Below are 24,320 nucleotides of genomic sequence, written 5' to 3' on the forward strand. Positions count from 1 at the left end.
AATACAGTGGGAAGCAAAGCTGTTATATCGCTCTCTTTAAAACCAGACTCCATTGTGCAAAACAGTAATTTAACATCACTGAACACAGGAGCTGCTGGTGTGCCACTGACACAATCAGTTTGTTAGTTTGTGTTATTGTGTATTGTGTCAGCACAGATTTAGCAAAGTCACAAAAACCGACTGACTGACTGAGGCAGCAGCAGACCAGCAGCTCCTGTGAGTTCAAAGTACAGTTTTGTTAATTGGGTCTGGTGGCTTTAATGAAACAAAGATGGGGAACTGAGGCTGTTAACTGCTCCCCCCGTTAAAATGGGCTGTGTGTAGGGAAAGGTAAAGCAGTAAAAAATACTCTCATTATAGCATACAGTTAAACTGATATTGATTTGTGCTAATTGGCATCTTCTGAATGTAATACACTTTCTATGGCTAAGGACTGTAGACAGTCCCACTTCAAAATACCGTAACTGTCCCTTAAAGGCGTCTTTTCATTGTTGTATTGTGCAGTTCAGTCTCTAAAATAACTGAGGTCAAGGAAAGTTTGTTTGTGAGCACTGGGGAAAAAGATCTAAAATGATATTTGATTGATTGTGTTCTTAAGGACTGTCTCTGTCTTTTGCCTCATCAGAACTTCCAGACCCAACCCTGATCATCGACCCCATCACAGAGGAGCGTGCCTCCCGCACCTTGTACCGCATTGAGCTGCTCCGTCGCATCCGAGAGCAGGTCCTCCCCCACCCACTGCTCTCTGAGCGCCTCAAGCTTTGCCAGCCCTCCCCAGACCTCCCAGAGTGGTGGGAGTGTGGCCGCCATGACCGGGACCTCCTCCTGGGGGCCTCTAAGCACGGCGTAAGCCGCACAGATTATCACATTTTAAACGATCCCACCTTGGCCTTCCTGGATGCCCACCAGCGCTTTACCAGCCACCGAGGGCCTGCGGTCAGCGTGGGAGCCCAGGGAGAGATCACCAAAGCGGGAGCAGCGGAAAGCATCACGGCGCCCCTCCTCACCTCCGCAGAGCTGGCGAGCGCTGCAGCCGCTGCTCAAATTGCTGTTGATGCAGCTAAAGAGGAGGAAGGAGAGGGAATGGAGGTGAAAACAGAGGTGAAAATGGAAACAGAGAAAGGGGAAGCTGACAACATTCCATGTACCAAGACTAAAACTCCGGATGAACAGAAGGAAAATGAGGGAGAGGTCACAGAAGGGAAAGAAGAAATCACCGCTTCACCGAAGATGGAGGTGAAGAATGAAGAGGAGGAGGCCCAACCAAAAACTGAAAAAGAGGAGCAGGAAGAGCAGAAGGAGGAGCAGAGTGCAGAAGAAGAGAAGACTTTGAAGCCAGCTGATTACGTAGACTCAGCAGAAGAGAAGAAGGACGTTGACTCTCTCAGGGAGCAGACAGAGAAGACGGAGCTCACAGAACATCCCGACTGCTCTCCGAAAGATCAAGCAAGCCACAAGACTGCCGAGCAGGAGGACGCAGAGGAGAGGGAGAACCCAGAGGCCCTCAAATCTCCAAAGTCAGCTGACACAGAGAAAAGCCCGGAGGAGGAAGAGGAGGAGAGGATGGATGAAGATGACAAATCAGAGAAATCCTCTCAGGCTGAAGGTAAAGGGGAAGTTTATGAGCTCAGAGGGAAGTCAGGGCTGTCAAACTCATTTAATTCAGTTTAATGTCAGGTGGGCCTGACCACCAAAACCATCAGATATTAAACAGGTTAACAAACTTTAATGCAGCAAAAATTTGTGATTTTCAGAATGGGTGGAGTTTGAGATGCCCTTAAATCAAATATTTCAGATAATGTTAGGAATTATGGAAGGTTTTTTTAATTGTCATCTTAAGGAATATTTCTAAATGAATTGCAGGATTTTTGTGTCTGCATATTGTCAGAGATTTCTGAACGTAAATGTATCAGTCAATTTCAGGAATTATCTTTTAATTTTTATTTCCAGAAACACAAAAATAAGAGGGATAAGATAATCCTTTATTACTCCCACAATTAGGACATTTGCAAGACCCAAAACTGAAAATAGAAATAGAGCAAAAGAATATTTATAAAAATAAACCCAAACATGAGAAATAGAGAAGAAAAACAATATAAACAGTAAAAAAAAAAAACAAGACACAAAACAAAAATTAAAAAATATATACACCAAGTGCACAGAGAAAATAATTGCGGGTTGTGATAAATTGTACGTTAGTTTAAGTCCAGTTGGTGTGTGTGTGTGGTTTACTGGGAGCAGTGCTGGTTCTACAGTCTGACAGCAGTAGGAAGGGGGAACCTGCAGAATCGCTCCTTTACACACTTTGGGTGAAGCAGTCTGAAGGATAAATACATTTTCCTCATAATTTAGTGGCATTAACTTTTTAATTTGTCGGAGATCAGATCGACTAGGCTCTAGTACAAATAACCTTTTTGGTGTTTCACACTTTGTAGTGTCTTCCAGAGGGCCGGACTGGACCCTTTGGCGGGCCGTATAACACCCCTGATCTAGATGTAGCTGTTGCACATCATAGGTCTCTCTGATGTCTTCCTTTAACTGCACTCTGGTTTATTCTAATCCCTTCTGTTTATTTGCCCTGCTTTTCGGCCCCCGTCATTGCTGACACCACACTCGGTCACAGGCCTATTTCTGGTGTTTCCCCTCGCGACTCGGCAGTGTTTTAATAAGTTCCAGGGCCGAGAGAATAAAATGAATTTGGATCCCTTGATAACGATTTGGAAAGCCTTTTTAATTAAGAGCGGCAACGTGACTTCCCCTCTCTCTCCACAGCGAGTGCTGCGTCAGAGCCCAAGAACTTCGACGAAGAGAGCATTGCGTCTCTGAGCACGTCGGCCCAAAATGAAACCAGAGATGGCTTCTGCCCCGACGACCTGCCGGAGACGACCGCACTGCAGGCCTTACAGGACCGAGCCTACGCCTTCTCATTCTGGCCTAAGGTGAGTCTCAGATAGCAGCCTGACAAATGAAGGCCAGTTAGCGTTCGCTTATTTCAGTTACTTCAAATACTTCAAATTCATAGTAGTTTGAGCTTTTGAAGTGAGTTTGTATGAGGTACTTATCCATAGTCAGTGAATTACCTACAGCAGATCACAGTCAGCACACGGCCAGTTTGGAGAAGCACACAGGAGTACCACCACAAAAGCCGTGAACAGGGGCAGTGGCAAAATGTAACCACCTAAAAAAAAAATCATCAGTTTAAGATGTACACTATATTGAGAGTATTTTCACCATTTCACCTTTCCTTCAGACAGCCGTTTTTGACGGAGAAAACCAGTAAACATGACTTTTTTACTTTTGTGGAAGAGAATCTGGTCTTAAAATCCTGTGAAAATGTGTTCACCAAATTTATTTGTCAAATTTATGTATAAGAAGCTGAAAATTTGGTATGGCGGCATGTCTAATAAAGGCCTATAGATTTCAAATGCTGTAGTGATCACTGTTTGAGAATTAACTTTCTAACATCATCACGTCTCTTCGTTCTCTCCTCCTGTCAGGATCGAGTTATGATCAACAGGATGGATAACATCTGCGAGGCCGTCCTGAAGGGCAAGTGGCCTGTCAACAGACGCCACATCTTTGACTTCCCCAGCAACCTGTTGCCAGGGCACGGCTCCACAGTCACCGCAGCAGCCGTAGCCACGGCGACGGAGAGCCCGCTGCAGAGGCGGAGCCTAGCTGAGCTGACGATGGCCGGCATCCATACGCCTTACAGCGGCAGCGAAGACAAAACACTATCACCACAGGTTCATGTGAGTGTTGATGACACACACACACACACACACACACGCACGATAGATAGTTTAGCATTTTAGGTTCATTGCAATAATACTCGTATTAAACAATAGAATCAGCCTATTAGCCCTCAGTGCTAGTTGTTGCCTAACTACCAGTAACAATAATACAAGGTTTATTGATTTCACAATCACATTTTCCAGGCCGGAAAAGTCATGGAACTAGTAAGAAAAAATTGAAAGTTTTGTTTTGGTTATGTTATGTTTTTGTTCATTACTGACTTTCTTCATTTCCTCTCCCTTTATGTATGCCCACTAGGCGCGTCAAATATTTTTCTAAGCACTTCTTGGCCCTTAGGAAGGGGCATACATCTTTATATGACTGTATTTTGTATATACCAGTGATTATAAAAAAATATTTTTGGTGGGGTTTTTTTTTAGATTATTTTTTTTAAGGAAGAAAAAGATTTGGAAGGCTCGTTTTTGTTGAAGGATATGTTTTCTTTAAAATGAATTAAAAGGGCACAATTTATCATAGCCAGAAACTGTAATAAACAAAATTTATTTTGGGATTTTCAAATTTCCGACGGTCCTTGCACACATTATGTGGGATTGTGAAATTCTATTTGAACAGAATTTGAATCTTATATGTTTGGAGAATACCGGGGAAGGTGGAGCAAGGAAAAGAAAATATTATAGGTCTATCTAAAGTCATGGGGAAGTTAAAAATGTTTCCATGACAATGTGTGATAATATGACAAGCTCCTGGGTGCAGCTGTCAGACAGACACGGGTGTAACTGTTAATATGGTGCTGCAGGAGGATGCTCTGAGCCTGTCAGTGCCTCGCCAGAGGAGGAGGAGGAGGAGAAAGATCGAGATCGAGGCGGAGAGGGCAGCAAAGAGACGTAACCTGATGGAGATGGTGGCTCAGCTGAGAGAGAGCCACTCTGCTGCAGAGTCCCAGAGCCAGGCTATAGACCTCACCAAGGTGCTCACACAAACACATGCTCACACACACAGTCTTTTCACTTCCTGAGTGTCATCCTGAATTAGAAGCTGTATCACCGAACTACCAAAGACTTTAACATTAAAACAAAGAAATGTTCATTAATGGATGTAATTTGTTGTTTAGGGGATGCACCATCACCAGAAGGCCTCTCCCTCATTGGCTGGCTTCCCCAGCGCCCTGGTGACAAGCCCCTCCCTCAAAGCCCAGATGGAGTTGCTGCAGCAAGCCCCGCCCTCAGCACACAGAGCCAATGGTTCCCTGGAGGCCGACCTGCCCATCATGAGGAGGAGGCGTGGCCGCAGGAAAAATGTGGAAGGCCTGGAGCTGCTGTTCATGAGCAACAAGAGAGCAGCAGGGGTATGGGTTGTTTTTGTGTTTTAATAGACAGTAAAGTTTTCAGCATTGCACCAACTAAAGACAGTACGAGTATCTTTATTAAACGTGTCTTTCCTTCTCACTCCTTCTGTGTCTCTCTTCAGGATGATGCTGATGGGACAAAGGGTTCAGGTGCGGAGGGGGTTCAGGATGCTGCCCGCGCCCACAGACCCCTCACAGTCCCAGAGCAGAGCCCCAGCGCCAGGTCTCTGGCCTCTGGCAGTCTGGAGGAGGAAGAGGCAGCAGTTTCCAACAAGGAGCTGGGAGAGTGGCTGAGGCAGCACCCGACCTACACCATGGACATGGCTGGATTCACACCAGTACGTCAAATGATTTTATTTTAATATGCATTTTTCCTCCTCCACCTTTAGTCCTTTGTTATTATGAACCACCGAAGTCAAAACAGGCTTATATCATAAAAATTCAAAATGTTTTCTGGGTTTTTCAAATCGAGAAGCACACTCAGCCGCTAACATAAAGTAGCAACAGGTTAATGTGGCAAGCGCTGATAATAATAATAATAATAATAATAATAATAATAATAATAATAATAATAATAATAATAATAATAATAATAATAATATGCATGAAATGATACATTTAGATTTTTGAGGTGGGGTTGTATGAGGTACATGTGTACATGTATTGAAATTTACAAATTCTTTCTTTTAGTTTTATTGTATTAATACCAATGTCTGTTTTTGGGGGGGGGGTTTTTACAAAAGTTTTACTTCAAGCTTCTTTCTGAATAAATAACACAAAAATCAAATGCTTAAAGGTAACAAATAAAAGTACTTGTTAGCATGTAAAAAAGTGAAAAACACACAAGGATAGATACATTTAAAAAAAGTTATTAATAAAATAAACAACTAGTTATTCACACCTTTTCTGTGTTTTTGTCTTCGTACATCAGAAGAGCGAGGACTTACTGCTGTCACAGTTTTCGAAGCCCAAGCAGAAGCGCCATCGCTGTCGAAACCCCAACAAGATCGACATCAACACCCTGACTGGAGAAGAGAGAGTGCCTGTGGTCAACAGACGCAATGGACGCAAGGTGAGCTGACACACACTCCAAACAGCAGGAGTACACACTGTGCAGCAGCTGACGGAGTTGGTAGGACTAGAGCGTCTACGAAAGGCGACTTGGTTCTGACAGACAGCACTTGGTCAGTCTGCTTTTTTAATCGCAGTGGTGGAGAAGTGGAACTCTATACCTGCAAACATTGCCAGTTTAAATCTAGGCTCAAGTTTTGGCTTTAATGTCAACACCAGTGACAATTAATTAATTTAATGCCAGCCGTTACACAGGTGTTTTCACCTAAACGCCGAGCAACACGGAGCGCAAGGTTTCTCCGCCCTGCTTGGAGAAGAGAAGAGAAGAGGAGAGGAGAGCAGTGCAGAGCTTAAAACAACCACACTCACCACACTACGCCAATGACTGCCATGTATACGTTCTGTGTTACTGATTCTATACTGATGGACTCATATGTATTGTGTATTTAAAGGAGTGCAGTGTTTATATTAATGGGCTTTTATGTATTGTCCTGTTTTAGGTATGTTTGTGTATTTGATTTGGTGTTTTTTCATTACCTACCCAGGGACAACAGACACAAATTAGCAGATAACTGTGGTGCAATCACTTTTATTTGTGCCCTGTCCCTTGTAGTTAAAAAAAAAAAAAAAAAAAAAAAAAGAAGAAGATATCTGAGCATACGCAGCTTGTCAATTTTGCTGCCTTCATGTTGAAACTGTGTCTATTTTACTCGATCTTCTAAGAAATAAATTTCATCTTCCTGTTTCTCAGATGGGTGGGGCCATGGCTCCACCAATGAAGGAGCTTCCCAGATGGTTACTGGAGAACCCAGAGTATTCTATTGCCCCTGATTGGACAGACATCGTCAAACAGTCGGTTAGTAATTGAGACCTGACCTGTTGATTTCACTGTGTATTAGTGTGTCTGTAGAAATCAATGGTTCCAAATGAAAATTGCTGCATGGTTGTTAACTCTGGAGCCCCTGCGGCCCAAATGATCAGCTTGGAGTTCTTTTGGGAATTAGTTGTCAAACCTTCAAATCCTCCTCCACACAGGGTTTCCTTCCAGAAGCCATGTTTGACCGCCTTCTGACCGGCCCTGTCATCAGGGAGGAGGGCGTCCGTCGTCGGGGTCGACGACCTAAATCTGAGATCGCCAAGGCAGCCGCCGCTGCCCAGGCAGCCGCCGCAGCTCAGGCCGCCCAGGCATCACTGGCCTCTGCTGCTTCATCTGCAGGTACACACCTCTTTACCACACGCACTGATCCACATGTAGCTGCAAGGACAGATAACTGCATTTGGCAGGGTCTAACTTTATCTGCTAGACATCATTTTTTTAACTCCCATCATTTTTTTGAATTCACTGTCCAAGAGATGGATCTCGCTGAACTTTATTCAACACAGACTCAGTTATCTAGGAAACTTTCATCTTTATTTTCGCTTTGCTCGCCTTGTCTCTGGGGGTTGGTTTTAAAACTTAAAAGAAGACAATTTCATGTCCCCTTTTGGACCAATCATTTGAGAGAAATTATGAAAAAACCACCAAGAGACACTGTGTCTGATCTACAGTATTCTGGACTACATGAAATGACGACATGAATCCATCAACACACCTTAAATTTCAACTTTGACTATTTCATGTGTTTTATCGTCTCTCATGGATAACACACACTTTAGTAATGAGTGGATCTTTAAAGGTTTTAAATTGTAAATTTCAACTAGATGTGTAAACTGCATATATTCTAAGTCTCACTCTGAGAAAAAATGTGTCGAGCTTCACCCCTCTGGTGCGCTAAACCCCTGCTGTTGCCTGACAAGGCATCAATATACATACCCACTATTTATAAATATCCCATTTAGAGAGACACCACAGCCTGCAGCCTCGTTCTGTGGACCAGAAACAGGGCGCAGACTTCACTCTGTAACGCCGGTGAACACGGAAATACAATAAATAAGTGCTGCTGGACAGAGCAGTGCTGTCTGTGGTGGAAACACTGCACAGATCCAGGCTCTGGTACCTGATCTTAGGTGTTACTTTTGGTTCTAAAGGTACTATACCAAAAGCCTTTGGTGGAAACACAGCTTTATTCATACTGTCAGGGACAGGATATACGTCAGATTGGTTGTAATAACTTCAGGACTCTGTTGGCAGATACTCAACATGAAATGACTCAGATCACGATCAGGGGCAAAAACTTCGTTGGAACATCCTTGTTTGTGATGAAAGTGTTAAAGAGCTTTTTTTCACCCCACCTCTGTGTGTGTGTTTGTGTTTGTGTGTGTGTTTGTGTGTGTGTGTCTGTAGGAGGAATCAACCCTCTGCTGCTGAACAGTCTGTTTGGAGGTGTGGACCTGTCGTCCCTCCAGAGCCTCCAGTCTCTTCAGCTGGCCGCCGGTCTGATGGCCTTCCCTCCACCCACTGACCCCAAACAGGCTGCCGCCAGCGCCGCCGCTGCCTCCATGTTGCCCCTCATGCTGCCCGGCATGGGAGGCCTCCCCAACATGGCCGCTGCCCTCCCCAACATGTTCAGCCTCGGCGGGCTGTTTGGCGGCAACCTGGCGACGGCCGCAGCTGCCGCCGCCGCATCAAACTCCATCGCCGCCACATCACGGAACACCAACGGAACAATGGAGGGAGAGGGAGCTGAGAGCGATGAGACGGTGACGGCGAAGAGGAAGCGAGGGGGAGAGGAGAAAGACGAGGGAGAAGACTTGGATGAGGAAGGAGAAGAGGAGGAGGAGGAGGCTGATGCTAATGAGGAAGGAGTGAAGAAGGCAAAGAAGAAGGAGAAAGATGGCGAGGGAGCGGCAGAGAAATCGGTGAATGATGTCGCTCCTCAGGTCCCAGCTGCAGATTCATCAGCCGAGGCCTCCATCAACGGCGACGCCGCAGCCCTGTTAGCTGCGGCCGGAATGTCGGCCAACTCCCTGGCGTTCAACCCCTTCCTCCTCTCCACCATGGCGCCCGGCCTCCTCTACCCCTCCATGTTCCTACCTCCAGGCCTCGGGGGGCTCAGCCTTCCCGGCTTCCCCACCGCCTCCACCCTGGCCGAGCTGCAGAGCGCCATGGCCGGAGCGCTGGGGGGCAACGCCGTGACCACAAACCCCCCGAGAGACGAGGAGGAGAAGAAGGGGGGGCTGAAAGCTGCAAGAGAGGAGGAGGTGAAGGTGGGAGGAGAGAGGGACTTGGCTGAGGAGAAGGAGGAAGGAGCAGAGGAGGAGGCGAGAGGCGAGGATTCAGCCCTGGAGGACGGAGGGATGGATGAAGAGGAGGAGGAGGAGGCGGCGGCGTCTCCTCAGAAGGACAAGAGTGACTGAAATAAAACTCAGACTGACGGGCCTTGGACATTACCTCACCTCTGACCTCCCCCTCTCCTCCCCCGCCACGTTTACACGCCTCCTCCACAAACATCCAAACTATCATGAACCCTGTTTTTTTTTCCTCCCTTTACATTGTTGTTGATGATTTCTCTCGCTCTTTGTTGTTATTTTTTGGCCAGGTATATTTACGATGCGTCAGAGAGGACGAGGTGTGTGTGTGTTAAGTTAAATCTCTCTGATCGACAGTGTAGTCAGGGAAGCTCCTCACAGCCGCGCGCTCCCAGCCCGGCTCCTCTTCAAACACTCTTCTCTTTCTGTCGGGAAGTGCACTGTGAACGGTGCGCCCGCAGGTTTCTCTCCCACAATCCTTCAAACGAGACTTCTCATGGTTCCAATAGTACTATTATTATTATTAATATTATTATTATTATTGCTGCTTTCAGCTCTCAGATCTTTGTTTTGTTCTTTTTGCCTCCCTCTCCACCTGGACTGTTTTGTCATAGTTGGCAGCATCTCATCGTAAAGAGAGGAAGCGCCCGCTGCTGGCGTTTATTCCGACATCAGTTCTCGAACAGCATTACAGCTAAACGCCGCTGTCTGTCTGACAACGCTGCTGCTGCGTGAGGAATCGTGGGCAGCGAGTTGGTCGAGCTGCTCTGTTTTGGAGCAGATTTAAAGTTCTCACATATCAGACCAGGTCGACTCTGAGGCCTAAAACTCAGTCTCACACACTGACAACACACACATATTCCAACACATACTTGATCATTAGCTGCACACACACGCCACTACACACACACTAACCCCCCTGAAGCCTCTCTGTCATGTGACTGTTCTGGGAGGACTCCTCCCCGCAGCTTTTTTCCTTTGAGTGTATGTGTGTGTGTGAGTGTGCTTGTGTGCGTGCACACTGAACCAATACTGTTAAACCCAGTCCCACACTGTTTGAATACCAGTCTCGAGTCTTTCCACTGCCACATCTGAATCCTGTCTCTCCATCCGAGGCGGCTGGTTTTGGGCACCAGAGTGGCAGGCGGGCTGGGTCTGCCGCCAATCAGGCATTTTGATTGGTCCGCTTTGTGCGGCCCAAACCGGCCGTCCCCGTTTGGGGGTTTCTGTGAATGGATTTGGAGCGGTGGTCCACACAGGGATGTGATGTTTCAGGTTTATTCTTTAAAAGGGGGCACATGACATGGTTGATTTTTTCCCGGCCGCTGCCACATTAAGATCCTTTAGTTTTCTTTTTGTTTGTTTGTTTGTTTGTTTTCCTTCATATCCCGGTAGTTTCAGACCAAGTGCTGCTTCCTAGTGACCTTCTCTTTAAAAAAAGACTGTTTCTCTAGTCACACACACTGACACCAGGCCTGGCCAAAACAGGACTGAGACACATTTTCAACAGAGTTGGAAATTCACAAGTTTCTATATGAAGTTCAACTCTGGTTGCTGAGTAGGTTTTAAATACTTGAAGAGGCAGACGGGGCTCAATTTGTTTCCATTTCCGCGGCCAGTTTAAAGTGTCTGAGGTAAATCAAGCGCCGCACGTGGTTCAAATATTGAAAATGCATTCAAACACACTGTGGCCAGGTCATTAACATTTGCTATCACAGCCAGCCCAGCAGACGCAGAGAGGGAGAACAGGACGCAGGGGGAGAGATCAGTTTCTGCTGTCTGGGACACACCTTCCCCTTAAACTTCCTTGTTCTCTTCTTTGCTGCTGAGACAGCAATAACCAAGGCAGCTTTTGAATGTTCCATCACTCTCCCAACACACACACGCACACATACACTATATGAATAACCACAAGTGTCGTATGAATAGAAAAACAAAACTAAAACTGTAAATGATGACAAATAAGTACTGCAATCAATTTTGTCTCACTCTGTTCCTGTTGATGCACTGGTGTTAAAGAGTTAAAATAATCAGGTACCTTTATTACTTAGCTACTTTTCTTGAAAATGGACTTTTTGTTACTTTTAGCCAGCAAGCTGAAGAGCATTACCTCAAAATTCTTATCTAGCCTTGAAGTTTACAGACATACCATGTAAATGTTTTTTTTCTTCCTCTTTTTTTTTTGGTGTTTGTCTTTTTGTTTTTTTTTTTGTTTTTTTTTTTGGAAACATCATGTATGATGAATTGTAGCTATGATGCTTTTAATAAAAGTGAATCATGATATTCGCCTAGGAAACCAAACCTCCGCTTTGCATCTCATTGTTTGTGTCTCTTTTCTCTACTTTCTTTTATACCTCGATGTGCTGATGATAGCTTTGGCTGGAGCCACTTTGTGTTCCAGTTGTCAATCTAATTTTTGTACATGCCTCTTAAAAACACCTTGAGGGAATTTCTTCAAATTTGGCACAAACGTCCCCTTGGATTCAAAATTGGACTGATTAGAATTTGGTGTTCAAAGGTCAAGGCCAGTGTGGCCTCATCTGTCTCATTCTTTATGAATACAAATTCTCAAGAATACCTTGAGGGATTTGTTGATGTTTTTCCCCCTCAAATATGGCATGAAGATTCACTTGGAGTCAAGAATGAACTGATTAGATTTTGGTAATCAAAGGTCACCATGACTTTGCATCCTTCACATTTTTCTGATCGCAGTTCCGATCTCAAGAACACCTTGAGGGTATCTCTTCAAATCTGGTACTCGAGCTCATTTAGACACAACAATGAATTAATTCTGTTTTGGTGGTCATATGTAAAAGGTGAAGTGATGAGAATTCAGTGTATTAAGTCTATGTGACCTCACTTAACTTGTTTTTGGCCATAACTCATACACTAATTATGATTAAAATTTCACACAAATCTCTAATAGAATAAAATGATGAAGCGCTGACATTTTATCATATCCAAAAGGTCAAAGGTGAACCTCACTGTCATCATAGTGTTCTGTAAAAACACTTTTCTGGCCATTAGTCAACCTCATTTTTCAGAAACAGCAGGGGAGATATTTGGTCAAATCACAGACTAGAGAATATTGGAAGTAAATACAGTTTGTGCTGGATGTTACAGGAGTCTTTAAGGCCTGATTGCGGCCCCTAGAGGCCTCAATGGTCACTACGTATAACAAGACCATTACAGAGAGAGCGGACGGGTGTGAATAAACCAAAGTATTCTACTAGAAAGTAGATGTTGCGGTCATAAAACAGAATACAGTTATGTGTCAGCATTACAGAGGAAGACAGAGTTGTACTCACACTTCAGGTCAAATGGAGGTGAAATAAGAAAATAGGAAGTTTGTGGGACCGTGTGTGTGTGCGTGCGTGCGGGTTCATGCATGTGTGTGTGTGCACGCGCGCGTGCATGTGGGTTCATGCGCGCACTCCAGCCAGCCATCAGAAATGGCCTCTCTCCCACTGGAGCTGCTGACAAAACACAAAGTGACAGCCAGACCCCTGTGTGTGTGTGTGTGTGTGTGTGTGTGTGTGTGTGTGAGGGAGAGAGAGAGAGACCAGGATGGACACCGATTGAGAGACTGAGAGATTTTCGGCTGTTCCTTCTTGCACCAGGAAAATACCAGCAGTGTAGTTTGTTTATAGCCAAACATTAGCTTTTTACTTCTTGCATTTGGACCTCAAAGATCCTAAATGTCTCAATTTTAACATTGTAATCAAGTGATCGCACTTATACTTATAAACTGCTGCACTTTTAAGTGAATGGTAGAATGAATGGAAGTCAATAGAATGTCCTCACATGAATAGTTATACAACTATGTGTGTGTGAGCTACGGTGTGTTTACTTAAGCAGACAGTAGGGAGAGGTGATGTGTGTGTGTGTGTGTGTGTGTGTGTGTGTGTGTGTGTGTGTGTGAGAAAGAGAGAAAAAGAGAGAGACAGACGTCTGGCCTAATCGTGTTGCTGGAGGAAGTGGGACGTGAAATCCACAGCCCCTTTGGTCCTAATGAATGATCTGTATAAGTTTCAGAGAATGTCCTCATTGACTCAGTAAACTCAGAAAAGTGTGTGTTCGCCAGTACGCTTGGGCTCCCCTAGTGGACACACTCATGTAGTGCAGTCAAATTTTGATTTAGAGGGTGAAGAAGCAATCCAATTTTCTGATTGGCTAAGGATGGGAAATTTTGTGATTGGCCATCTTGGGTCATGTGAGAACATGACTGTGGGGCTGTGTAGAAGAAAATGAAAACCCTAAGCAGGCAGTACATTTAAATTGGAAAAACTGCAAATAAAGCATTTTGACTGATCTAACTATTTCATTTTATTATAAAGTACACTGAAATATGAAATTTGAATGATAAAGAAGAAAGAAAGAAAGCAAAAAAAAAAAAACAAAATTATTAGTACTACCATTGGAGATACTTATGCTTTCTCTGTTACTACTTACTACTGCAAGCACTACAAATACTACTACTACATATTGTAGTATATATATTTATTTTTTTTTTTTTTTTTTTTTTTTTATACTAAATACTTAATACTACAATACTAAATCAAACTTGTCTCACACAGTATCAGGACACAATAACCTTTCGCAAAGATGGTAAAAAATTTCAAAATATTGTATTAGAGTATATTTTATATATAAAAGGATTTTAATTTAAATAAGAACTGAATATTTAACCAATAAAATTAATATTTGATTATTATGTCTATACCCAAGGTGAGCAAACTTGTAAGGTAGTGTTAAGGAAAACTACAAATGTCACATGATAAAACAACCTGCTGACAGCTTTCTCAAAGAGGCATTCCATACAGTGTATTATTAGTATTACTTTGAATATTTTCAAAATATCTTTATCTTATCTTTATAAATATCTTACTACTTTTTTCAACTTCACACGACCAACCAGCACTAAAAAGTAATAATGCAATATCTGTGTTACTGCTGGCTAAACTGATACTTTGAAAATATTTCAACCTGGGCTCTATGTTTATAAATTTGGATGTGTATGTGAACAGTACTGATACAAACTTTTAGAATTGGTCCAGTAGATCGGCTCGGGGGGCAGCCGCAACTCTGTGGCAGCGGCTACAATGTAATCATATAGGGCAACCGCAACACTCTTACTTTACGTTACGTCTATTAAAAGTGCTTGACAGATAGCTGTCCATTCGGTCCCCACAGGTTTAGCTGCCTCTTCTACGTTATTTTTCACATGAAAGAATGTCTCCAGCACAACCCTGTTGATCAGAGGGGGGAAATGATCACAGGAATACCACCAGTTTCTGGAGCGTTGCATCTTTTCAGCAGCTAGTTCATCCTCCTCTGCCAGTTGCCTCCCCTCCCTCTCGTCCATTCCTCTCTTTAGGAGCTCTTTGTCCATGTACTCCGGCTCAAACAAATAGGGGCATGTAATGTGAGTGTAACTACACTGACTTTCAGTTTTTGTGAGTACTATTCACTTACACACCCAAATTCATAAACATAGAACCCAGGTTGAAAAATCCCAGAACTTCCCTTTAAGTTTATCTTGGTATCTGTGATGTCATAAGAACGGATGTGCACTTTTACACACACTTTTTTATTTAGGGTTGTTACCATATGAAACTGCTGTTACTGTATTGCATTACACTGAGCCAGGACAACTTGGGCCATTATGTTTTTGGAGCATGGAAGCATATTTGATGGGGACAGATATTAATAAATGTTCTTTTGAGCTGGTTTTGTCTTGCCAGGTTAGTACAACAGTAAGATGTCAGTCATTAACAACTTGACATACATTAATCTATATGTCAATGTATTCTAGGGATAAAGCTGATCTGAAGCAGCAGCAGAAGTATTCTCTGAAAGGCAAAGAAAGAGCAAGTTAACAGGCAGCAGCAGCAGTCTAGGTGCAAGGGGGGTGGAGCACCCCTCCCCTTGATGGGCCATTAATTGAGGCTGAGCTGAAGGCAGCAGAGGACCAAACTATATTCTCCACTTCTCAACTTAGACTCAAGTTAAAATAACACACTGATTAAAGGCTAGAATGTTGAAAATAAAGCAAGAATCACATTTATCAATATAAATAATCTGCAATGGTTAAAGTAAAAAAACCTTCATTAAAAATAAAACTTAAGTGAGATACAAATGTATAAGCATCAAAATAAATTTAAATGATGTAGAACAATGCAGTGTGATTTTATCATTTATCAGTGGATTATAATTATTAATGTATTACTGTGCTCACAGTACACACATCTGTAAAAATGTAATGAAATTCAACACCACTTTCAACTGTATATAGATAAAGAAAACAAAGTTAAATAAAACTTGTCTCACAGTATCAGGAAACAATGATTTTTCTCAAAGGTGGCATTTATTTCAAGGCTGCTTCACTAGAGTGCATTTCATAATCATTCATCAATATTCCTGAGTAATTTATCTGCTTCTTACTCCTTTTCTCATGGTCCAGTCAGTCACGATGCCGTCTTAATCTCTGGTAATTTCAGACCCTATTTTTCCCCCCCTTGCCCATCACAATCAGTCTTCTGCCCACTGACTTCCTTCCTTCAGACTCCCCAGCCTTCTAGTCAGCTTTTTGAGCAACCTATCTGTGTGCATGACCTCTTGCCTGTTTTTGAGGGCTCCCTGCCTTCCATAATCCATTTTTGTATGTATCTGGCTGTATTACTGGTGCAGTTATCCTATGCTGTTATCCATCATGGCCACATCTGTAGAGTGAAAGGTGTACAGAGCTTCAATACTTCTCTTTGTTTTCTATTTCTTTTCCACTGGTTCAGGGGCAGGTCCCAAGAACTAAGTTTACTTATGCATTCCTTTACATTGTATATTCTGGTGTTGTGTCTTTAAACTGGAGTGTCAGGCCACTGGGCCAAATGTCAAGCAGTTTTTGCTGTGTCCATTTGGTCAGAATGCTTCAATGGAGTCCAAGATAAAGCTTCAAAAGTCAGAAAAATGACTACTTAAAAAATCACCAGGAGGCAGAGTCCAAGGCGGCAGAAACTTAAATGCCCGCAACAAAGTGAGAGCAACTCAAAGTGTACAATTCAGACACCAGAACAGCTCTGAGCTCCATCAGCTCAGGCTCTAACTTTTATAAGGCACTTTTCCACGCCTATTGTCCATCCTTCTATACATTTACATTGGTCCAAGATTACACCATTATAGTTTCATTGGTCAAATTCATTATTTCATTACATAAGGCCTAATGTGCAATTTGGGGGGAAAATCCCAGTCCATAGGCACATTATGCTACTCTCTTATCTTGACTCCAGTAGATTCAGACTGGTCCTGTTGCTTATTTTTTTTAAAATAATTTCTGGGCAGTTTTACACTGTTATTTCTCTGTTCATTCCTGCAGCCTTTTAAAACAAAAACAAAAACAATGAGATTTAATATAAGTGCATTTAGGATTACACAAAGGTTAAATATGGTATAGTGAGGTTAAAAGAAGACACTCTGGATAACTGTTCTCATATTTGCTTAAACACAACACAACACAAATCACTGTGCTCTTATATCATCAGTGTCAACTCAACACATTATAGCTCTCAATAATTAATTTCTAGCATTCAATCTTGTTATTTTTTTTTAGCACATCACATTAGCCCTAAGGTAAATTACACTACACTGGAACCTTCAAATTCATGATATGAAAGCTATACCAAGTTTTACTCAAGAAATTTATCTTTATCTATGTGCAGTTGTCTGTTTGTTTTTCTTTTGCTTGGTATTGTGGATAGGAGAGGAACTTTTGCACAAGTCCATCTGCACTTCGTTCCCTCCTTGCACAGTGTTTAATTGTGCTCAATAAATAAACCAAAACCAAACCAAACCATTCTGAATGCTCATATGACATGATTTTGTCTTGCCAGGTTATTACAACAATAATATTTTAATCATTAATAATTCAATATACATGACGCTTCATGTAAATGTATTCTAGGGGTTAAGTTGATCTGAAGCAGAAGTATTATCTTCTGAAGGAAGAGCAAGTTAACAGGCAGCAGCAGCAGTCCAAGTGCAAGGGGGGTGGAGCACCCCTCCCCTTGATGGGCCATTAATTGAGGCTGAGCTGAAGGCAGCAGAGGACCAAACTATAGTCTCCACTTCTCAACTTAGACTCAAGTTAAAATAACACACACTGATTAAAGGCTAGAATGTTGAAAATAAAGCAAGAATCACATTTATCAGTGCAAGTAATAATACTACAGTGGTTAAATTAAAATCCTTAATTAGAAATTAAGCTTTAGTGTTTTACAAATGTGTTTGCATCAAATAAACTGTAATGATGTAGAACAATGCAGTGTGATTTTTATAATGATTGATTCATTACTGTGTTCAACAATTAAAATAGTGTAGCGCTGTAAGTTAAATTGCTCTAACTGAATTCATGCCATATTGCTGTGTCCTGTGCCCTGTTCAAAAGTTCACAGGCAGGTCAAGGGGAGGGAAGGGGAGCGATCAAGCACTCGCAGCCAAAGCTGCATTCAATGGAAATGGAAATAGCAGCGTTACACCTTATTGACTTTGTTTGTGTATACTAAAATGGAGGACTGTTCAAGTTTCTGATGTTGGGTAATCAAGTATTTCATGACCAAGAGTTAAACAGAAAGTCTTTCTGTGTTACTGAAGAGTTTTGAATTTCATGAGTAGCATTTACAAGTTTTGTAAATCTTCACTACGACATGAAGTGTCAAAGTTCTGATTCTTCCTGTGGAAGTGAATGCATCGCCAGAAACATGCCTCTGCAGAGACAGGTAGAGAGGCTGCGGAGGCTCAGACAGCACCACGACCGCTGCGCACAGCGATATGAAGAGGAAATAACGGAGAAAAACCGAAGAGAACACGACAAAAACTTACAACTAATCAAGGTAAGACATATTTCATATTTTGTCAAACTATATTGTAAGTGTTTACTATCTGTCCGTTGCATTTTCCAGCCCGAGTGAAGCTGTTAGCTTAGCTGCTGCTAACGTTAGCGAACTTTAACGCAATGGACGGAGTGCAAGCTAGCTTAGTTTGTAAGGGAGTAAAACTCAGTAACTATGTAATTATGTCGGTCTCAGATTTACAGCAATGTTAAGTAATACGTCTCAAATGTGTAAACATAATTTTTTCTTGTATTTTAAGTGACTTTTTTTGGAACAAAACACAAAATAAGGAGAATGAAACTCTACATCACACACAGAGAAAGGCACATTTATTATTGAAACAGTGCTATTTAACAGAATTGTGAGTATTTCTGATATGTAAGGCAGGTAAATAATTTTTTGAAGTTTTAAATGTGTCTGGCACCAACATTTGGATGCTTAAAAAAAGGACAAATCATTGTCAGTCCACAGAGATTTTAGTATGTCAGTAATCCTGAGCATCATGTTTTTCTATAAGGATGCATAGCTCTACTTTATTCTTGGTTGTTAATATTTTCTGAATCATTTAATGTTGGTGTGTGGAACAGTGTGAGCTGGTTGTACAGAACACCATAACACCAATATAGTTAACAAGACCAGATTTAAAGGACAGTGTTTTGTCTGAGTCTTTGCTATTTTCCTGGTAACTCTGAGGTTTGGATGGAATTAGAGCAACTAAATGTAGACCATATTTGACAGGGTTTTTCCTTTTTCATGTTACTGCAAACTAATGGGTACATAGCATGTGATTTAAAGTGTGCATTATCAAGAGAAACCATGCTACATGTCTGAATACATATCAGCAACCACCTTATCTCCCCTGACTTAAATTTCAACAGTAATATGTTTCTCCCCTGTTATAAGTATTTATATCTATCTACATGTAATTACTGCCACCTTAATCTACATAATCAGAGGATCACAAGCTACTTATTGTCTTATTTCCTTCCTTTACTGATTGTAATGAAGAAAAAATTTAAAGCCTGTTTCAATCTTTAGTGCTATGTTTAAAATGTATTCTACTTTGATGACAGCATCATTTTTTAAAAATGGTTTGGGTGCTGCACCCAAGCTTATAATAGTAAGGCAAATCCTGTTTAGTATAATGCAGTCCAGTGCAACACCACCTTTAACCGTGACTTCAATGTCATTGAATTTACATGTTTCACACAGTCACCAAAACGTTGTAAACTTCATAAAGACCCGATAAAGTGGACATTGAATGTATCTATGCTATAGTTGTATGTGTTTGGTTGATGGTCTGTAAAATTTGCATATTTTTTTTTTTTTTATTTTTTTACATGACAGATAATGAAGAGACAAAAGGAGGAGGAACAAGAGGAGCAGGTATGTATTCATTTTGACTTGTTTCTCATTTTGTTGTGGGCAGGAATAGCAGAATAATCTGCTGGAACTGGATAAAAGTATTCACTATATTTACTGCACACACCTATCCATGTAGTCTTTCATTTAGTATTCATTCACAAAATTTGCTTTGCGTCAGTTTGTCCGGGGTGCAACATGGGCACTTGTCCTTTGCAAGTGGCAAGTGAATACTGCTGTCTGACCAGTGAACTTGTCTTTAGGGCTGTCTGGAATGCCTATTTTTGGGCTCAGGAGCTCCCACAAAGATCAAATAGCGAGTATTCAAAGCGTCAATTGGGCTTTGTGATGCTTTGCCCTGGGATGTTTCTTTTTTTATATATATATTTTCTGTATTTTAATGGTCCTAAATAAAAAGCAGTTTTGTTTTGTCTTTGTTTAATACTGACTGATTGGATCTATCTTGGCAAATTTAGGGTCAGTTTACATTTAACCACAGTTGCTGATCAGTGGGACAAACTAACCAATGCCTTTGAATAAAGTTTGTTTTATGATGAGATAATAAGACAGTCAATGCAGTGTTAGTTCAGAGAAACAGAGACACTTGAATTTACAAGGTGTGTAGTTGTATTTTTCTGTTTTTGTTTTGTTTTATTTATTAGAATAAAAACATAGTGAACTCGCTGCTTGCACAGACATACACCATTCCATATTATTTTAACATATTATCCAACCGGAGTTACAACCTCTCATTGCATGTTGTTATAGTGATCAAAGCACCATGTCAGCATTATTTGTGGTTGTGTCCCATTCTCCCCTATAGGGAAATGAGGCTGTACAGAGTTGACTGAATACTTGCCTGTTATTTAGTGGTTATATTTTAGTAATCTAATCACATGTTTTTCAGTCAGTCCCTGATATTCAGAAAAAGACTTGATACATGGAAGTTGATTAAAAAAACATTTTCCACTTGGTACTGAAAGGCTTAAATAGCTATTTGTTTCGCCAGCACATTTACTATTGCACAAATCCCAGTTCTAAAGGGAATTAGCCGTAAAATTATACATTTAGGGATATCTTTGCCCACTGGTTTAGCATTGAGAAAGTGTAATTTATTTTATGTATAATAGATATTGGATGTTTTGGTAGATGATGCTGCTGTTTCATCAGCCTTTCAGCAGTTTTTTATTAGAATTTCATTCAAATTTCAAAAGTTAGATTAGCTTTAGTTAAATTTTTGATCTATTTCTTTCAGAGGGACTGTGTCACAGATGGTTCTCTATCTGAATCCAGCAATGATCTGGAAAGTGACTACGTGCCAATGGATTCTTCAGAAGATTCCAGTTGCCACAAGGTTAACACAAAGTTGCCTCTCGAGAAAAAACGGAGTAAACTCAGAAGAGCTGATACAACTACAACACAAGAATCAGAATCAGATGAAAAAATCAGCAAAGCAGATGACAATGACAAAGACGCAAATGACTATGCACACAGCGCTGACAATGAGGAGGAGGAGAAGGAAGAGGAGGAGGAGGGGCCACAAATCACTGTGAAATTTTGCATCAAGGGAGAAAAACGTAAGTGGGAACAAAAGACATTACTGTGTATACTGCAAAAAACCACAGAGTAAAATGGCGCGGCATCTAAAGCGGAAACACAGTGATGAAAGAGAAGTGGCCCAAGCAATATGCTTTCCACCAACCTCCAAAAAACGTCGCCAGATGTTAGAGGGACTCTGCAGGAAAGGTAATTACTATCATAACATTGAAGTATTGCAAAAGGGACATGGTGAGATAGATGGCAACATACAGACAGCCATCAGAACATACAGATCCAGCGGAATACTTGCCATGCAACATATGTTTTGATTTCTTTATAAAAACTGAACTATGGCGACATGAGAAAACTATGTCTCAAAAAAATGGGTAAGCTAGAAGTTCCGTCCAAGAAAAAGCGAAGAGTTCAGGCTTCTGCTTCATCTCTTGTTCCATACAAAGGACAGTTATCACAAAGATGCTCAAACATTGTTAATAGAATGATGATTGATGAGGTGTCTCGGGAGATTAAAAATGATCCACTCATTTGTGAATTTGGTGATAGGCTCCTAGAGAAACACGGGAGTGACCCATCAAAAGATGGTTATGTCAGCCAAAGGATGAGAGAGTTGGGAAGATTTGTACTCGCTGCCAAGTCCATTGATGGCAAAGTGAAGCTGTTACAAGATGTCTTGGTGCCACCTAATTTTCAGTTAGCTGTTAAGGCAGCAATAAAAAGCTTCTGGATTCACCAAATCTAAGTACAGATACAACACACCATCTCTTGCTTTAAAGTTAGGACACTCACTGAAGGCAGTGAGTGACATTGTGATTGCACAACATGTAAAGGCTGAAGATGAAGCTGCTGCAGCCAGAGTAAGGAGCTTCTCTGGCTTGTTTTCTGCAGAGTGGGGCCTCTTTGTGTCAGGCTGTGCATGGACTAACCTGGAAGAGGACAGGTGGAACAAAAAAGAAATGATCCCTCTCACAGAAGATGTGATGAAGCTTAATAAAGTCCTGAAGGCCGCAGAGGAGGCGGCAAAACACAGAAACTTTTGGAAGGGCCTAATGTTAGAGCATACAGGACTCTCAGTGAGTGCCATCTTTCTCAGATCATTCTTTTCAACCGAAGATGCAAGGTGAGGCAGGAAAAATGCCTCTGTCAACCTACATGAACAGAGCCACAGAGGACCCTAATGAAGATATCATGAAGGGCCTCTCAAAACTGGAGCAAGATTTGAGTCATGAGTTTACCAGGTTGGTGATCAGAGGGATGAGGGGTAACAAAGTGCCTGGGCTTCTAACCAGAGAGATGACCAAATCCCTTGATTTTCTCATTGAGCAAAGGAGTGAGGACAATGACATTTTGGACAGTAACACGTATGTCTTTGCAAGACAGAATTCAGCATCCCATCTCCGAGGTTCAGACTGTCTGAGGAAATATGCAGCTGTATGTGATGCAAGGAGGCCTGAAACACTCACATCAACCCACCTGAGGAAACATGTGGCTACAATGAGTCAGATAGAAGAACAAGAAATGAAAGAAAATGAGTTAGACCAACGTGCTAAATTCATGGGACATGATATTCGTGTTCATCATGAATATTACCAGCTGACAGAGAACACACTTCAGCTTGCAAAGATTAGCAAGCTGCTCATGGCCATAGATCTTGGAACTGAGGTCTACAAAGGTAAATCTCTTGATGAGATTGATTTAGGCTTAGAGAGTGAGTATGAAAGTATTCCAGTTTAATTCATATTTAAAAAGTATGTGGTGTTTTTTTGTTAATTTTTTGTAATGTGTCTGTGTGTTCTATCTAAACAGTGCCTTCATCTTCAAAAGTCGGAGCTGGGCAAGAGTCACAAGTCAGTGGAAGTGAGGCTCAAGACTCAGATGGTATGAAGTTAGTTTGGCTGCAACTCATTAATTAATGTGCAGATTTTTTATTTTTTATTTTTTTATTTAATGATTGTTGTCTCTGAATGTCACAAAATAACAAAATAGTTGTGTAGCCATTTCTCTGTTTTGTACAAGTGTATCTAGTAGTAGTATCTGCCAGTAGGATGAGCTGCAGTTCATGCTTCTTGTCCCTTTCTTGCAGAAGAACCAGACGTTTCTGACTCAAAAGACTTCAACTCCAGGACCATCACACAAGCTGAAAAGGACTGAGAAAAGAGGTAAACTCTTCTTCTGTCCCTCCCTGAACTGATAGATGTTTTGCTCCAATACTGCTCACATGAAAGACAGTTGCCAAGTATTAACCAGAAAGAATGACTGCATAGTTTATCTTCTGTCCTTCCCAAGGTACTGCAGGTATAAAAACAGATAATTCATTTTAATAATAATGATAATAATACTGGCACAAAAATATTTCAGTAGTTTCTCAGCAGTTCTGTGACAGTGTGTCTTCATAATCTCCATGAGTATAAATTCAGAGTAGAAAAATAAAGCCATCAGTCCCATATGCAGGACTGCATGATTTTCAGCAGTGAGGATGCTAGTACCTTGTCTAATTTGTGTTTCAGGTACGGATCCACCATTTCTCTCCCAAAAGAAATGCGAGTTGAGTTCTGAAGAAAAGGCAGCAGTATTGCAAACAGCCAGGACAGTACATCACTCTGAATAGAGTTCCTGGTAATGAACTTTGTCTCAAGGCTCTTAATGCAGAACCGATACTCTGCCATCGCGACTGGAGAGATGTAAAGAACCAAGTCTACAATTCCATCACAACCCGAAAAAGGAAACGGGTATAGTTTATTTTCATGTTATTAAGCAGCTGGAGCTGTATCAACCTACTGTTTAAAACTGTTCAGTGTATTGTTATTCCCAGTATTATTCCCAGTACTATTTTTTTTAGAATGGAGACTGGATCTGACAGAGTTAATAGTAGCTGGATCTGTATTATGATACTGTTTAAAAGTGTTCAAGGAAGTCCTTTACTCAGCTGTCCAGTAGTTTTTTTTCAGGATAAACTGGAACTGACAGATAAACTGGGACTAACAGCTACTGGATTTGTATTAAGATACTGTTTAAAATTGTTAAAGGAGGTCCTTTGCCCAGCTTTTCAGTATTTTTTTTTTTTCATAATAAGCTGGAGCTGCTGATGCGCTTAACAGTTTGCTGAATCTGCTTAAGATAACTTTCAAGGGAGTCCTTTATCCAGCTTTCTATTCATT

At 41.5% G+C, this 24,320-nt stretch overlaps 1 protein-coding gene across 1 annotated transcript in view; it reads left to right on the forward strand.

The window, feature by feature from the left end:
* Window positions 1-11,662, forward strand: part of chd7 (chromodomain helicase DNA binding protein 7) — a 93,953-nt gene extending 82,291 nt beyond the window's left edge. Inside the window, exons 32-41 of the mRNA XM_042497549.1 lie at window positions 626-1,606; window positions 2,773-2,939; window positions 3,498-3,752; window positions 4,553-4,723; window positions 4,868-5,101; window positions 5,224-5,439; window positions 6,033-6,173; window positions 6,924-7,028; window positions 7,208-7,388; window positions 8,457-11,662. Coding sequence (XP_042353483.1) covers window positions 626-1,606; window positions 2,773-2,939; window positions 3,498-3,752; window positions 4,553-4,723; window positions 4,868-5,101; window positions 5,224-5,439; window positions 6,033-6,173; window positions 6,924-7,028; window positions 7,208-7,388; window positions 8,457-9,469 — 3,464 coding nt within the window. The 3' untranslated portion in view covers window positions 9,470-11,662. The remainder of the gene's footprint in view (window positions 1-625; window positions 1,607-2,772; window positions 2,940-3,497; window positions 3,753-4,552; window positions 4,724-4,867; window positions 5,102-5,223; window positions 5,440-6,032; window positions 6,174-6,923; window positions 7,029-7,207; window positions 7,389-8,456) is intronic.
* Window positions 11,663-24,320: the final 12,658 nt, after the last annotated feature.

Source organism: Plectropomus leopardus, chromosome 12 (genome assembly GCF_008729295.1).
Source record: "Plectropomus leopardus isolate mb chromosome 12, YSFRI_Pleo_2.0, whole genome shotgun sequence".
NCBI lineage: Eukaryota > Metazoa > Chordata > Actinopteri > Perciformes > Serranidae > Plectropomus > Plectropomus leopardus.